The sequence below is a fragment of the Polypterus senegalus genome, chromosome 4, assembly GCF_016835505.1.
Source record: "Polypterus senegalus isolate Bchr_013 chromosome 4, ASM1683550v1, whole genome shotgun sequence".
Lineage (NCBI taxonomy): Eukaryota > Metazoa > Chordata > Cladistia > Polypteriformes > Polypteridae > Polypterus > Polypterus senegalus.
In genome coordinates, this window is record NC_053157.1 from 139,486,146 (window position 1) to 139,504,562 (window position 18,417).

At 37.9% G+C, this 18,417-nt stretch overlaps 1 protein-coding gene across 2 annotated transcripts in view; it reads right to left on the reverse strand.

The window, feature by feature from the left end:
* The window catches only part of LOC120527676 (BEN domain-containing protein 4), a 91,079-nt gene extending 78,117 nt beyond the window's left edge, over window positions 1–12,962 (reverse strand). For both annotated transcript variants that reach the window (XM_039751368.1, XM_039751367.1), the window contains exon 1: window positions 12,507–12,962. In XM_039751368.1, coding sequence (XP_039607302.1) covers window positions 12,507–12,933 — 427 coding nt within the window. In that variant the 5' untranslated portion in view covers window positions 12,934–12,962. The remainder of the gene's footprint in view (window positions 1–12,506) is intronic.
* Between the last annotated feature and the right edge of the window lie 5,455 nt (window positions 12,963–18,417).

Below are 18,417 nucleotides of genomic sequence, written 5' to 3' on the forward strand. Positions count from 1 at the left end.
TATTACAAAGATAGGCATTTAAGACTGATAAATACAAGTAAACTGGTCTTGTATGAGGAAGTGCAAATATAAGGCTAAACTGAGAGAATATTTTTTTTCTAGTGCTATTTAAGAAAAATGTTTTTTAGGTTTTTGTTAAGACACTTGGACATCTATTCTTTGTGCTTACTGATATCTGAAAAATCAACATGTATGTAATGCTTTGTCGTACAAAGACTGGATGAGTATCAACTAATAAAAGAAAAGCAATAGTATTCTATGTGGAATTAGCAAGTTTGCTGCTATGTTCAGTACAAGTTGGAATTCTCCATTGAGCACAATTCACTCCCAGAGCCCAAAGACAGGCCAGCCAGATGTTTGCATTGGAGGAAGCATATTTGTCCTGCTAATTGTAAAACCTTTATCAGTTTACACTCTTTTTCTAATTCTCATGTGCACTATTATTTATGTCTTCCAAAAATCTGAAATAGGCTGGCCGGGTGTAAATACAGAAAATTTGCTTTGGCACTTTGTACACTTATGGTACAAGCAGATTACACTTAGCTGTACAATACAGATTGCAGCATACAATGCGTTGATGTTGGGGTATTTTCTGACATAGGATGTAAGTTACGCATACATTAATTTTTTATTCTTACTTCATTCTTCTATATGTATAGGTTTTAGGGTCCTTATTGTTATGGTTGCAGAGTACAGTGAAATTCTTAGTACTAATCAACAGGCAGCGACACTCTCCGGCAACATGATCAGTGAGTGTAATGACCCCACCTTAAAATGTCTTTCTTCCCTACCTGAAAAATCTTAGTATATATTCCTCATTAACAGAAAAAGAGAATAAGGAATTTACTTATAGGTTAAGTGACTTGTTCAACATTACAAAAAGAGATGACAATGTGAGAAACAAATTGCAGCTATATCGTCTGTAGTTAATTTATTCATCAATTATGTGTTTAAATGTGTATTTATATACTGTATATGTCTATATATGACTAGGGCAATATATATTTATAAAGTCATGCATGTGTGCTTGGGAACCACCTTCCTGGCTATGACAAGATAAGCAGTTCCACCACAAGATGTTAGGGGGTGCTGATGCTAATGGTATCGTCCCTTTCTCCCAGTAGCATTGAAGAGCTGCGATGGGTGATACCTCAGCACAAAGGACAGAAATCTAAATTACAAACTATCACATTTGAAGACCAAGGCTATCAGGAGCCTTTTTTTTTCCATTTTGCCACCTTGCGGCTGTATTTCTGTTACAGTTAAATAGATTACCATGGCTGGCACCCTAACATTTAGCCTGCCTATGACAATGTGTTCCCTGCCATGTTACTATATATATGTATGTGTGTATATATTGTTGAAAGTTGTCATGAACAAAAAAACTCCAAGGGATGGAAAATAATGGAAACATGTGTGGTTGGGTGTGTGGGATTAAAATGTTAAAATGTTAACATGGGGACTTTAACAAGTTAAAATGGGGACTTAAACTAGTAAAAAAAAAGGGTCCCTTAAAGTACCAGCAACAGTATGCCATAAATTTTAAAGGGTGATCAAGAAATAATTACTGAGTACTGAATTAAATTTGTGAAGGATGAGAAGAAGGCCATGGGAGTTTCCACCAAATGATAATGTGGCAGCAAGGGAGTTCCACATGGAACTGCATGTTATAGAAGACAGGCAGTACTAGAGCCACCAAGGATATCCTGACCGTTTAGTTGTGTAGCAGGGATGAGAAATGCAAAAATCTATGGACCTCTAGGGTGACAGTCCCAAAACTTTCATAGAGTAGTCCTGAAGAAGCCCAAGGACTGGGTTTAAAGGTTGCTTGCTGCTAGTGGCCAGTTTAGCTTCTAGTAGGGCAATGAAGCGGGACAAAGGCTGGATTAAAAAAGATTTTGTTTCAATACACACGCACAAATATATATAAGTATTTTCACTTGTATAGGAAATTGTGAAACACAATATAAACACAATAATAAACATCCAGAGTAAAACTAGAAAAGAAGCTTATGGCCTAAAAATGACCAGAATTGGTTGTAAAGGAGAGAAAGAGTGTGAAGAAAGTGCATATTTGAAATTGTATCGCTTATTTGGCAAATTTTTTAATAACTGAATAGGCTGATAAAAATGGTGATGATAACACATTCTGCTGTTACTCTGTTTTGTCACTAAGGTTGAACATATGAGTGATGTCTGTTTGGAAGTAATTGAGCCATCCAGTTTTTGCCCATATGAAGCTACCTGTATATCACTAAAGAGACAAAACCTGAGCTTCAGCCAAGAACACGATCCTGTTCCTCTGTATGATATTGATGTTGTGCCTCCTCAGCTGCTTGCCTGCTTCAAGAAGTTCAGTTAGAATTAAAAGTTAAGCTAAGTGCAATATGTTGCTAATATTTAATTGCTTTGTCTTCCAACACCTGTTTTTGAGGTGTGTGTATTGGTGTTTTCTGGGCTAGCACTAGGCTGTGAGATATAAGAATTTTCACGGAGTCTGCTCCCTGTAAAATATGAACACCTTTCTGGTTTCCCATTTAACCATTCTGTTCTACACAACTCTGTGTCCAAGTGGCTAAATTTCTTTCATGGCCACAGACACTTAACTATCGGTGAGGTTGAGGGAAAGGAAAACCCTCCAAAAAATTAAGGCATAATGAAAATAGAGGATATTACTGACTGTGAAGGGGCTTGCTTTGTTTTATTGGCATGTTTGGATATTTTATTTCCCACCATAAATTAATATTTTGTGTTAGGGTGTTTGTGAATGTTAGCAGTTAAGTCCCAATAAAACAAGATTCACAATATATAGTTATATCCCATGATGGAGCACCACAAGGAAATTCCAGAATATTAATCAGGACAAACAACACCCAGAAATACCTAGAGGTTTGTTTGTTGTAGTTGTTTAATAGTGTGAATTTCGCCATAATACTGTATTAGCGAGTAAAACACTGTACAAAACTATAATTTTTAAAACAGCTCTGATCTTAGAGCATGTAGATTAGGAAACTATTAAATACTTTATTATAGCTATGTTTTTATGCAGTAAAAGTTACTATAGAGGCATGTTATATTAACATACCCTGAATAAAATTATTAACATACTCTAATATCAGTGCATACTCCCAAACTCACCTCACCTCAATAACAAAGTTATAATTCTTTGCTCATACAGATTGAAAAAAAGCGACTGGGGTGTTTGTGCCCTGTCCAACTGCGAATTGGATTAAACACATTTAAGAATCAAATGAGATAATAATTAACGACACTGCAATAGACTGGTGCCATGTCCTGGATTGCTTACTGCCTTGGATCCAGTACTGTTTGAATAGGCTCCTGGCTCTTGTGATAGTGAATTTGATGAAGCAAGTTTGAGAATAATATGATACAACTGTATTTGCTGTATAAATATTTATGATATTTAGCCAAGTTAAATTGTAAATGTCTATAAAGTAAAGATTTACTGGATGATTAGCCAATGATCAGAATCATACAATTTGCGTTCATAATGTGGGAATAATGTAGCTGATGAGTTCAAAATCATTCCATTTCACAATAAAATAAAAAGGCAAATGCAAGCACACTGTCTAGCAATATTAATAACTAATGAAACATATATGGCAACATTCACTTTCACAAAGTTCATTTAGTACTCTGTCTCATTAAAAATCAAAGAATATTACAAATAAGATAATGGAACCAATTTAGAGAGTTCAACATTAGATTCGATAAGCACATGGTAAACAGTAAAGAAGAAGAACCATCCACTCAAAGAAACCAGTCGCCTTTTAATATGAGAAATGGAAGGAGACAATTGGAGGTGATCACTTAAGTAACTGTCACTCTTGGACAAAATGTAGGAAATTCTTCCTGGCAATATCCAGAAAAAAGCCAAGCAAAATGACACCTTTTATTGGCTAACTAAAAAGATTACAATATGCAAGCTTTCGAGGCAACTCAGGCCCCTTCTTCAGGCAAGATGCCTGAAGAAGGGGCCTGAGTTGCCTCGAAAGCTTGCATATTGTAATCTTTTTAGTTAGCCAATAAAAGGTGTCATTTTGCTTGGCTTTTCTCTACATTCATAATGGCTAACACGGTACAACAACCTAGTACTACTGGCAATATCCAGTAATCTCATACTGTCATGTAATGGCCTATCTCATCGAATGCAGTGTCTGCCTGTTAACTAAATGCTTGATATTGTAGATGATAGTGTACAAACCAAGCATTTGCAATTTTAATGTTAACTTTATTTTCTGTTATATGCTTTTCTTTAGAGTTATAGATTTACAGACGAAAGCTTCATCCTTTCAGTCTCCTCAGGCAGATCAAAAAACTTGCACTGTATGATCTCACGGGCTCTTAATTAGTAACAAATTAATTTCATGAACTGCAAACACCAATTGCAATCTTTACCTTGAAGAGAACATTTAATGATTTTGTAACACATAGCCTCTCTTGTACAAAAAGATCTTCACGGATAATCTGGAAAGCTATCCTGCCTATAATTACAGCAAAAATAAACCATTTATTGGCCTGCCAATATATTCAGTCCACACCCTCCAAAATAAAAATGATCTTCCCAGAAATACTATGCATGGTCATGTATTCCACCCAGGTAAGTATTCTGTTTTCATTATACAGTATAAGGTTTGACCCCTTCAGGTGGTAGACAATTGGACTTAAGACTTGTAATTTGTTTCCATCCTTCTTCACAGTGAAAGTTTACTGTCCTTCTATTCATTTAAGAAATGTCTAGAAAGACAAGGTGAACTATTGCTCTCACTGTTATTCGAGTGCCTGATCATTTAACTTCCTGAACTCAGCAACACAAAGTACCTTAGTTTAACTTCTTAAATACATAGCTGTGCCTGTATTGCTCAGCATAAACTCACCTCACCTTGCTGTCTGCTCACAAGGGAATGCAGGATAAAATTTGCCTTTGAGATATTCCCAATACGTTCTTGGGGTATTTTATTACTTTCAAAGTCTATGTATAATAATAATAATAATAATATGGGACCAAACCTACAACCTTTCTTGGAGTTATTTTAGCAGTTTTTTTTTTTTCTAATAGCATTTAATCCTACATTTAACTATGATACATCAAGCCTCTTTCTTCCACAGGGGTCTCTTAAGATCCTGTATGGTTTGTAGCAAGTTTTTTCAGAAAGACCACTTTCTAAACATGTAAAAAGGCATACATGCTGTTAGAGATCACCAACTGGGTGCTCTTTTCTCTGAAAAGCTGGGGTGTTCATGCTGTCTCAAGCAGTTGTATTTATTTTCTCTCTACTAATGTGCATTTTGTCCTGTAAAAGGTGGGCACCAAGCACTTTGTATTTACTATCACTTACTTATACTGGTCCTTTATGTGTATGATGGTTGAAATATGTTTTGGTTTATTTTTATCATTACTCCAGATAATAAACTGCAGTTGAATGTGTCCTCCGCACAGTGTTCTATCTAATCTATTTGGAACAAAACTGCATTAAGTTGGAATAACCCTGCACCATTATCCAGTTTACAACACCTAAAAAATAGGTACCACAACATCTGAAACTGATAATGACAAAGTTTACTTCATATGAATCAACCAAGTTTTTCTATAAATTATAGCAGCTATTTTTGGACACAATTATCGTTTAAAAAACCCCTCTGCAGTCTCGTAGACCTTTCTCTTCTTCTAGCGCTTCCTAATCTGTTAGTTAGTGAGTTAAAGGAGAAGGGAATAATTGGTAGTAACAAGTGGAAAACAGGAAAGCAATTGACTACATACTGCAAAGGTGATTTATTTACAATGTATTGTATCACTTTACTCAAATAGGAGAAAAAATAAAGTCTAAGAAAATAAGCAGATTCAACGGTCTTCCTACTTTTTTGATAGGGTTTGCAGGAACTAGCGCCTATCCCAAACTCTTCCCAACCTTGGCCAGACCAAGCAACCTTTGCTTTGGCACATTTAAACTGAGGTAAAATAAAAATTCAATGGCAAAACAGCAGAAATAATATAACTGAACTCACAGCAGCGTATCATTTTTATTTGAATCATAAAAACACATTAAATATTTCATGAAGGAATTATATAGTGACAATAAAAGAATCCACCTAAAACCCATAGTATGCACACAAACAAACAACACACATACATTCTCGTTCTTCTTTCTTTTTCATTTACCCATTTCAAGTGTAGAATCAAGTAGCTTAGAGAGGATGATCTTTACAGTATTAGTATTAGGGTTGACCATTAGAATATTAGAACTATTACAACAAGAACAGGCTATTCAGCCCATCATCACTTTTATGAGGTACCCAAAACACTATTGTGAACTCCACTACGAAGTAACTTATTTCAAAACTATAATTCTCTATAAGAAGATAGAAATACTTTCTAACATCCATCCATTTTCCAACCCGCTGAATCCAAACACAGGGTCACGGGAGTCTGCTAGAGCCAATCCCAGCCAACACAGGGCAGGAACCAATCCCAGGCAGGGTGCCAACCCACCGCAGGACACACACAAACACACACTTGGGCCAATTTAGAATCGCCAATGCACCTAACCTGCATGTCTTTGGACTGTGGGAGGAAACCGGAGCACCCAGAGGAAACCCATGCAGACACGGGGAGAACATGCAAACTCCAAGCAGGGAGGACCCGGGAAGCGAACCCGGGTCTCCTAACTGCGAGGCAACATCGCTACCACTGCGCCACTGTTCTGCCAACTTTCTAACATTTGAACGAAATTTAGCCTTTAACCCATTTTCATCAGTGTTCCCATGTTTTTCTTGAGGAACCCATTTTAAAACAACAGCTGTGATCCACCATACTAATTCACTTCATAATTTTGAACACTTCAGACATGTCACCTTTTATACACAACTTGCTTATGCTGAGTGTAGCATTCAAATTCTTCAGTATATCCTCATAGATCATACCCTGAAGCACTGCAATCGGTCTACTCGCTCTTATTTGTATTATAGATGCTAAAAGTGTACATGGAGCCCCTAACAAATCCTCACCAAGCTTAAGTACAACCTCCCTTCACTTGTATTCTACACATTGTGCTATGTACCCTAACACACTAATAGCTTTGTTTTCCATACTCTGTCAGGAACTGTAGAGAGAGACAAGCCCACAGCAACTACTAAGTCCTCCTCAGCAGGTGTATGTTTAAAACCTCACATTGTGTGTTCAAATCTAACATTTTTACTTACTACATGTAGTACTTTGCATTATATACTTTATATTACCTGCAGACTTAACCAGCTTGTTACTTATATCCTTGTCAAGATCATTTATGTATATTAAAAAGCGCAGTAGCTCCAACACTGATTCCCGAGGAGATACCACTTTTAATATCAGTTAAAGTGGAAAAAGGTTCCTTGAACCATAACCCAGTGCTTTCTCTGTTTAAGTCAATTTTATACTAATTAACAGACTGCACCTTGAACTCCCACTTCTGTTAGCTTGATCATGAGCCTTCCATGTAGTATCTTATCTAAATTCTTCCTGAAATTCTAGATAAATAATATAGTATGCACCTCCTTGATCACATTTTAGTTGCCTCCACAAAGAATTCTAACATATTAGTGAAACATGCTCTCCCCAGTCTGAAACTCTGACACATGTTAAGCTTACTGGCCTATATTTACTAGAACTGGCCTATTCACCTTTTTCATATAATGGGGCAACATTTGCTACCCTTCAATCCTTGGGAATTTCTTTGGTGATTTTGAAAAATGAGGGTTTATATATGTACTCACAAACCTCCTTAAACAGTCTAGGATAAATGATGTCTGGTCTCAGTGAGTTGTCGTATTTCAGCTCTTTTAATCTAAGCAGGACTTTTCTCTGTACTATTTATAAATCACTGAATTATCCCTGTTAACTGCTGGAAAGTTATCAACCTCTTCATATGTAAAAACACAGTAAAAAATATTAATTTAGATTATTTCCTATTTTAATATCTCTATACTGAAATTCACATTTATTATTCCTAATACACCAAACTTCCTCCTTGACCATACATTTAATAGTAAAATATCATAGTGTCACTTATTATATTTTCCACAATATTTCTCTCCAAACAAATCACACTATCACAAACTTTTCTAATGGCAGATTTCAGGTAATTGATCTTAAGTCCTAAAGACTTGTCATGCTGGTCAGAAGTAAAGTGTATTCTGGGAAAGATGAAAGGCAAAGCAGGATCTTAGAATGTTTTGCATAGCCAGTCTTTTTGCAGCATTGAGTGGCTTTTGATTTCCATGGAAATCAACCTTACTGTAAGCTTGTGTGATAACCATTTCAGCATTTTGAAAATCTGCCTGCCCTGCTAATGGAATGTAAGCAAGGTGTGTGCATTTAATTTGGGCAAGAAGGATGGAGAGTGTGGTTGCCTTTTGTTAGACTTTTCCCAAAAAGACTTTTCTCGGCTCAATTTTTTTGTTTTACTTCAGTTGGTGCTTTGTTGCAAAATTTCTGAGAGGAGGTATGGCCATTTAAAAGGAGCTTGCTACCTGATTAACTGCTAGACAGCTGCAAAGAGTTCTTCTTTGTTATTTTTCACATAAGGATATATAATCTGTAACTAAGGAAGTGGACCATCTGGGAAATGTTATCTGGGATTGAATGAACCCACTCAGGGTATATAATTCTTTGTATTGCTTACATTTGCTGCTGTTGTATATTGTGGAATTAAATTATAATTTTTAAGTAAAAGCTTAAGCTCAATGATTATTGATTTTTAGTGTAGCCAACAGGCTAAATTGATCATTCCTTGTCTAGGTGTGATCCCTTATGGACAAGAAGGACACTTTGTGAAGTCCTCTAACACTGATAAATTGGGCTGAAGTAAAGGGGTAAAAATAAAAGGGAGTCTCAGACAGTGAGCAGTCTGTCATTAGATGTTTCTAGGACTGAATATATGAGAATCAATACAGTTATTGAGACGGATAATAGGTTTCAGGTAGCAGTTGGATAGCTGGTTTTGACATTTCTTTGTATACCCCACTAAGAAAAGAACCTAAGAGGTTAGTTGGTATCTTTCAGGTACATGTTACAGGTTATCTGACAACATGATCAAACACTGGGAAAGAGATAACTTGTTGAAAAAATATTTTACATATAGTTGTTTTCTAGAAAATTATGTTCTTAACTAAACTATGAGATAACTGATTCCTGTGAATGGGCGGCACAGTGGCACAGTGTTTAGTCTGGCTGCCTGACAGGTTCAGCCTGCACGATTTGATTTCTGTGCCATTATCTGCACATTCCATGCTCTGCTTGTGAACATGTTTTCTCTCTTAGTAGTCAGCTGTCCCACCTACATCTACAATCACATGCATGTTAGTTTAACCGGCAGTTCTCTGGGCGTGTGGGTGTATGTGTGTGTGTGTGTGTGTGTGTGTTGTAACTGATTTGCAAATCATGCAGGGTTTTTTTTTCAACCTTGTGCCCAATGCTGCTTGGACAGGTTCTGACCACACACAACCATGACATTTGGAAATTGCCATTTATAATTAATTGAGCAAACAATGGTAACTAAACTCCTGTGATCAAGTTTACATTAAGGTTAAGTAATACTCCAAACATTTTTAACAAAACAAAAAACATGTAGAAGACGACATTTTGCATATGCTTAAACAGTACATGGTGTATTTGATACTACATACTGTATTATAAGCAGTTTTGCCTGAACTGTGTTTTTTGTTTACTTTCTAAAATTACATTTACCAAATAGATATACTGTATAACTGTAACATCATATTTTCTACAAAAATCTAAAAAAAACACACATCACTATGTAGGAAACGACTGAAACAAACCTTTTTAAAGGTTGTATACAACTGAACTAACTCCAACACCTAAGTAATAAAAAATATGCATCAATCTATCAACAGTCTGAGAATAACACACACTAAACAAAGACAACAGTAAGAGTGCTGAGGTAGTAGAATCCAGCACCCAGGGTTTAATCTGCTATCTGGTTGTTGTATTTGCTATGTCTGCCTATGTGCAGGTCTTCCTCTGGTTACCCTAGGGTTCTTCTCATGTCTCCAAACATGTATGGGTTAGGTTAGTTGATGATTCTAAGTCAGTTCAATGTCTAGGGCTAGTTTCTGCCCTCTTCCAATGCAGGCGGGATAAGCTGCAGCTCCGATAGCACTAAATTGAATTAATCGGGTTTGAGGATGTTCAATCTATGTTAAAAACAGATACTGCAGATATCATTTTGCTGTGTTCAACAGTAGACTTCATTGTAATTATGACACTACTGCTAGTATGCAAATCATACATCATATAGGTTATGTATTATTGTATGTATTATCTTTACAGAAAGGTCATGAAATTTGGATGGAATGCCAGCACCAAAGACTTAACTCAACAGGGAAATACTGTATGTATAATAGGAAAATTCCAATTTACATTACAATCTGCATAGTTACACCCATCATAGGAGACACACTTGAAGAATGGGGATAATGGTCATAGACAATACACTACAAACAGCAATGCAATTATTATGACTTTCTATACACTATGAACCAGTAAATACAAGCATATGTGGCATGACCTACAAATTACATAACAGAAATAATATAAAGATTGTCAATTTTGTACATTATGCCTCAATTTACTATAAATTAAATATATGGTAAAAAAGAAAAAGTTCTGGGAAATAGAACACCTCTGTTCACATTGCAGATTCTGAAAATAAGAGAAATGTGCAAACAAGCAGTAACATTTCTTCATATGACTGATGACTGCATCTCTTTTTAGTCTGTTTTGAGTAACACTAAAAATATATATTTCACTCATAAAATTTGTCTTACACATAATAGATTTATGCACATGGATCATGTACTCTGTGTACTGTAAGGAAAAAAAACTATTTACTTTCTATGATGTGACTTATTTCAAAGAAGACTGCTGTAAGATTTTCAGGCAGATCAGATGTCTACAATGATGCACATGTGTTATTTTCCACATTTGGCCTGATCGGTGCTCATTGTAATGCAAGACAACAATTCTCTAGATGCGAGATAACAATGTTCTCAAGGTCAGAGACAGTGCAGAAATAGATGATGCATGTCTACATTGATGTCAAGCACCCAAAGCAGTGCTCGCACACACTTGAAGACAAGCAAGCGGGCAGTGTCTGTTATAAAGTGGAAACTTAAGGCATGAATGTCATAACAATTTAACACATTGCGTCTCTGGAAAGAAAATTGTTAAAAAAAAAAAAAGTGTATGGACTTGAAGAGGCTACATTAAATTATTGAAAATCAAAGCAGACATCAAAAAACCTCTCCCTTATGAAATGAAGGACACCCTTTTTGCCAAAATGAAGGTTCAAAAAACCACTCACTATAAGTAATATCAGTTTGTATTTCATGGAGGTTAACAGATAATCTTGTTCTCAGGGTTCTCTTTGAGAATAAATCATTAGAATGGCCTGTCTTAATGCATTAATACTGTACGTCATGCATTATTTTCTCAGCCAGGATGATATTAAACCATTCGGATGTAGACAGTAAAAAATCAGTAAGCCATTTATGTTAAACTTGCTTTGTGTTTAAGCAAGCTTTAAGCCAAAAAGTGACATAAACTGTTTTGAGATTATTTTTGTATCACACAAAGATGTGACACCTGTACACATTCTATCTTGTAGACACACTTCCACTTTGACACACACCTAAAGGCTGAATCAAGTACTAGTATCAACTGGAGTCTTCCTTTTCCATTCATTTCACAAACAAGCTGATTTCTACCAATGGTATTTACATTACAGCTTGGGGGATTTCTTTAGGGGCAACACTTCTAGGAATCTCTGATCTATTAGAAGGTTCTGTTGAATGTTATATAGTCTTTGGAATGTCAGTGTTTTCTGTTTCCACCTCTTCAATAGCAAAAACAATTCTAATTAATTACATATTGCAATAAAATGCAAAAATCCCATGAGGGGCCAACGGTTCTTATTGTCACTCTAACCACACAAACCAAACATACTGCAGCTTATCATTTTTATGCAATGGAAAGGCTTTCAGAATATCCTAATCTGTAAGGAGTAATTTGATGTTGACTAAAAATTAGGCACTTATGTCCTAGGACACATTCGTCTCAAACCATCTTTCCCTTGCAGGCAGAGCTCCTGGTTTTGCATGGAGATGCTCAGCAGACTACTGGAAGCAAAAGTACCGGGCGTGTATCTCCCATTATGATACGAATGCTCAGGTCTCCTCTTATTAGCTAGACATTACCAAGGAGAATGAAGTGCACGAATCATTCATGCTCTTTGTAGAGTCCGGTGCTTACTAACTGCATTTGAGAGATGACTTTTTTAAACTTTCTTCCGCGCGGACAGTTGGCAGCGACACGAAACCACAGAGTGGTCTTCTCGCCTCTCCGGCTACAGAACGGGCACACGAAGTACCTTAGCTGCGCGTGACACCTGGCTTTTACCACCCCAATAAAGTTTTCCTTGCGGCGCACCTACCTGCGCTGAGGCCCGGTTGTGAGTCGGGGGGCTCGTGCCCCAGGGCAGCAGCGTAGCGCCCGGAGCCGTGCCTCTGCTGACTGCTGAGCGAAGCCACCGTCGGGCAGGTGGAGGAAGAGGAGTACGAGGATGTTGCCGCTTTGGACCCGGGCCCGTTCTCGTAAGGGAAAGGCGGCTGCGGTGGCTCGCTGCTGCTGATGATGGAGGGCTGCTGATGCTGAAGGTGTTGTTGTTGATGCTGCTGGGGGTGGTGGTGATGCCCCCCGCCGGCTCCCAGCTGCGGGATCTCCACCATGGTCGGTCTGTCGTACCGCTTACCCACCAGTTTCTTGCAAGTGAACGTCTTGAGGGCGCTGTAGGGGCTTCTCTGCTTACAGATTTTGGGGACGCAGGGACCCTCCTCTGCCGGCTGCATCTCCTCCTCCATCTCCGTCTCTCTCTCGCTCGCTCTCTTGCTCGCTCTCTCTCTCGCTCTCCCTCTCTCTTTTCCTGTCTAGTCTCGTCTTCTCTTATGTCTCTCCCTCTCACTTACAGACAGACAAGCCGGCCAATCCCCTGACGAGCCAGCCACCGATTGTGACAGTTCTGCCAACAAGGGGATACGCGGGCGGGACGCGGTAAGCGGGAGGAGGGAGTGGAAGGCACCTAACCCCCCACCTGAAAGCCGCAGGATAGGCGGCAAGTCGGTGGCCAAGCCGAATGGGTTGAGTGACGACCACCCCACTTTCGAAACACCTGATAAGGGGTGGAACTCTTGGACACCCGCAAATAGAGAGGCGTTATGAAGTTTCCACTGTTGGGCATCTTCGAGGAATCCTCTGGATGAGCAGAGAACGAGTTTTGAAGCAGCATCTACAAAGAAAAGTAAAGAATCAGAAATGAGCTGGTAGGGAGGCCACTTCAATGGGGGGTATTTGGTTGATGCTTTTAAGGGGCGTTGTTACCCCTTTAAGGCACACACGTCGCATTGACTGCCCTTTCCTCTTACTTAAGGTTATTTTATGCAAATTAACAAAATCGTTGAAGACACGGTTGAAAAAAGGATATTAACAAACAGTTTTAAAGTTCACATTGGGCAATGCTTCCTGTTTGGCTAGTGCTCGTTCCTAGGCAGGGGCACAGGTTCCATTGTCTGGTTAGTTTAGTATGTGGTTTCTAGGTATGGTTAAGGTTAAGCACTGGTTTCATTGTCTGCTCATTATTAGTTGCTTACATACAACGATGAAGGAGAGAAAAGGCTAATTAAAATATGTAAGCTGATGCAGCAAAAGCATATTAGTTCATTGAATATATTTAAATATTAACACATTCTGTAAGGTAGCAAAAGTTTATATAATATATTTTAAAATGCATAGGAAAACAGGTGAAAATCGATTGTCAGCTTTAAACATGGGCAGTACAGCAGGAGAAGACATGAGTTGTTTATTGTAGATACACTAGAGATTCTCTTTATTTCCATCCATTATCCAACCCGCTATATCCTAACTACAGGAGCCAATCCCAGTGAACATAGGGTGCAAGGCAGGAAACGTATCTCCTAAAATTCATTACTATTTATTAATACTAGGCAAAAAATTGCATCAAACTCTTCTTTCTTGCCCTATATACAATTGTCTTCTAAACTTAGATAAGACGTATTATCAAGTAGACAGTTTTCTTGTGGAATGCGCCCCCAGAGTTGGATAATCCAGTGCTTTCTTTCATGCTATTTAAGCCTTGTATATTAATTTTTTATTGTTTTGTTTAAGCTAACAACACATTAGTGGTTCATAGATGATAAAGTTAGAAAAAAAGCAAATATATGTGGCACAGATGAATAAACAACAGTTTTATAATAATGGAGAAATAATTGAATTTTTAACTTAATAATAAATCTGTTAATGATAAATATGTTTTGAGATGTTTCAGTTAAGGATGACAATTTTGAGGTAATGCGGGTATACTCACAAATTGTAGTGCCGGAGAGCAGCACTGTGTTGCATATTGATTAGCACATGCAAGTAATAATTTCACTGTACTCTGTACACGAGACAATAATGACCCCTATATTTCATAAGCAATATCAGTCATTAACCAATCTTCATAACTTGCTTTTTGAATTAATGAGTCACGGGAGCCAATCCCAGCAGCGTCAGACATTATTACAGGACTTAGTCCTGGATGGCACCTTGTGTTAAGGTCCACTCATATACTCACATGCTCTCACTCACATAGTTTCTGTTTAACACTCATGTATTTATGACTTGGGATTAAACACATAGTGACAGAACCCATTCAGCAGTAGTTTAAAGCGCCTTGCTACTAGCTAGACCCTTCTGTAGGATGTGAAAATGATGTTGGACACTTGCTTAGAAACCCCCAAGACCACATTTCTACTTGAAAATGATATCTTGGCTTCTTTAAGCATCCCATGGTGCCCGTCATTGACTATAAACAATGGCCAGATTTTGGTATCCTTCCTTTCTTTCCCAAGTCTGACACATGACAGCCTAGGATGTAGCTCTTGCCTGACTCCAGCTTTCAAGCCATTTAACACAAACTGCCCCTTCCTTAACATAATCTTTTTTTTTTATTCTTAAAACGTGGAGATGGGATTACATCAAGCATCAGCTCTGAGCCCTTCCTTATTTGCAATGGTGATGGACAGGTTGACAGATGAGATTAGACAGGAGTCCCCGTGGACTATGATGTTTGTTGATGACATTGTGATCTGTAGTGAGAGTAGGGAGCAGGTTGAGGAGACCCTGGAGAGGTGGAGATATGCTCTAGAGAGGAGAGGAATGAAGGTCAGTAGGAACAAGACAGAAAACGTGTGTAAATGAGAAGGAGGTCAGTGGAATGGTGAGGATGCAAGGAACAGAACTGGAGAAGGTGGATGAGTTTAAATACTTGGGATCAACAGTACAGAGTAATGGAGATTGTGGAAGAGAGGTGAAAAAGAGAGTGCAGGCAGGGTGGAATGGGTGGAGAAGAGTGTTAGGAGTAATTTGTGACAGACGGGTATCAGCAAGAGTGAAAGGGAAGGTCTACAGAACGGTAGTGAGACCAGCTATGTTATATGGGTTGGAGATGGTGGCACTGACCAGAAAGCAAGAGATAGAGCTGGAGGTAGCAGAGTTAAATATGCTAAGATTTGTACTGGGTGTGACGAGGATGGATAGGATTAGAAATGAGTACATTAGAAGGTCAGCTCAAGTTGGGAGACAAAGTCAGAGAGGCGAGATTGCGTTGGTTTGGACATGTGCAGAGGAGAGATGCTGGGTATATTGGGAGAAGGATGCTAAGGATAGAGCTACCAGGCAAGAGAAAAAGAGGAAGGCCTAAGAAAAGGTTTATGGATGTGGTGAGAGAGGACATGCAGGTGATGGGTGTAACAGAACAAGATGCAGAGGACAGAAAGATATGGAAGAAGATAATCCACTGTGGCAACCCCTAAAGGGAGCAGCCGAAAGAAGAAGAAGAAGTGTGTTTTAGCTTGATCCCTCAATTTTAATACCACCTCTGTTTCAGAGTTCTGGGGGCCTTGGATTGACACTTATTCAGTTATAGTCTGTCTTGGTGAGGATGCTCTCTGTGTACTTTGCATGCCTTCAGACCCCAAAGAGGTGCCTGTGTTAGATTCATTTTTGACTTTAAATTAGTCCCAAGTGATTGTGTATTCAGTTCACAGTTCATTCCTTTATTGTGCTCATGGCATCAGAGACTGGAAATGGTTCTGTTTCTGGGTGTCTTTGAGGTAGTCACAGAAAATCTGTCTTTATATAAAAGATGGGCATTTTTAAGTTTCAGTTTCAGATTTTCAGTCTGGCAGGGGTGTGATTCCCTAAAACACCTACACCTACCTAAACTGATAGTGTATGATCCCACTTTCTCTTAAACTACATATCCTTAGACATGTATCCATACATAAGTAACTATAGATTATATGTACCTAATAAATAATTTTCATACTTTTACCTTGTTTTCTTAACAGTTCGTTTTTCTGTTTCTGGTGAGTTTCTGTTTTATATTGCCTACATTTGGTGGCACAGTGTGAAGTATATCTGTTTTATTTTATTTTATTTTGTTTTAGTTTCTCACTGAGTTGTGTATGTAGTATGTCATCACATGGTCTTTGTTTAAAGGGTTGTTACTGGATTATACTTTAAAAAAAGTATTCTGAAGCATTAGAATAAGTTAATAGGTTAAGAACAGACAAACGTGATTACATGATAATATAAAATGTCCAGGAAGCAAACAAGTATGACTTAGTGAATAGTGCTATCAAGTATACGGAGGGAGATTCAGAAACTTTCCAAAATCAGTGATTCACTTACTTCTGCAGACTTCTGCAGGCAGAGCTTTTTTTTCTGCTTGCAAAAAATATGTTAATTTGTTGCACCTATTTAAAGAGACTTCTCAAAGTACAAGGAGAAGGCTATCCTAGTCTATGATGGCAGTTAAAATAAAATATGAAGGGGTACGTTAGACTGCAATGAACACAAAATCAACAGTCTCCCAAGACCAGAAAATTTTCTGTGAAGCAGCCATTTCAAAGAGACCTCTAAAAATTAATAACATGAATTGCCACCCTAGCTTTTTTTAGCACAAAACTTGCAATGTTCTGTGGACAGCGAAAATGTTCAGGCAGGATCTGTGTTTCAGTCTGGTCAGACCTATGCCCATGGTTCCTCCTGTATGTTCTTTAAGTATTTGATCTACCTGTCTTTTATGATAATTTGTTTATTTGGTGCAACTCTTCACTGGAACTCAGCCCTCATTCCCTCAGTACTTTTCAGGTGGGCTAAATATCAGTAAATTATCTTGGCAATTACTTAGTAGATAGACTGATTACTAGTAAAGCACATAGAGGAAGAGGAGGAGCCATATGCAAAGCTTGGGCCAGATATTAAGTTGCAGAGTTATGTGTGACAAAGAACCAATCAGCACATTAATACCACACATATCATAATTAAAGAACACCGAAGGGGAATAGGAAAATGAATAAAGTCTATACAGTATAGAGAATATGTTGGCGGGTATTTGTTCCTAGGTTCTTGGAAATGTGTGGCAGCAGTGCTACATGATATAATATGTATGCACTATAGTTTATTATTGCAACCTGCTTAGTAAGTCTGGATGTGCTTGATGCTGCACAAATGTTAATTTGCCTTTGTTATTTTGTGTTGACAACTGCACCAAATCACTTGATTTTGTCTTGGCTCAACAATCAATAAGCTATAATCCAAACATTTTCTAAAACTGCTATTTACAGTAGACACAGAGCCTATCCCAGCAGGACTGAGTTTTGAGAGAATACATATAGAAAGACCACTTGGAGATGGGGAGAATAGGCAAATGCTACAGAGAAGATTTGAGCAAAGGTCCCTGGAGCTAATGCGCTGCCCAGCTTTCAGTAAGTTTCTCTGAAGTGCCCTTCCATCTTTATGCACAAGTTCACATTGTTTTATCAATTTTGGCTCTAGCTTTAATTTTACCTGAGATCCTCTTTTGCCTCATTCTGTGTCAGAACTATGACAATACAAATAGCTGTATGCTGCTAAATATACAGTCATATGTGCACTGTTTCATTCCTATGCATGTATAAGGAGCTACAAATGACAGCATCCTTTTGACATAGTATTGTTTAAAAAATTGTTAATGTATATACATTGTCCTTTAGTCTTTATGAAAGTTAACTGAAGAAGGGAATGAGCAAGAGTAACCAAATTTTCAGATAAGATTTTTTGCTGAAAACCTGCCATGAAGCATAGGGATACTGCATTGGAGAACAGCAAGCAGCATCAAATCCATCTTTAGCACTTATCCTTTTCCCCAATGGATACTCAACTAATAAACCATTGATACCAGCATAGATAATCACTTAAATTAGTCTTTTTCAGTCACCAGAAACCACTTGTCATAAGAGTAA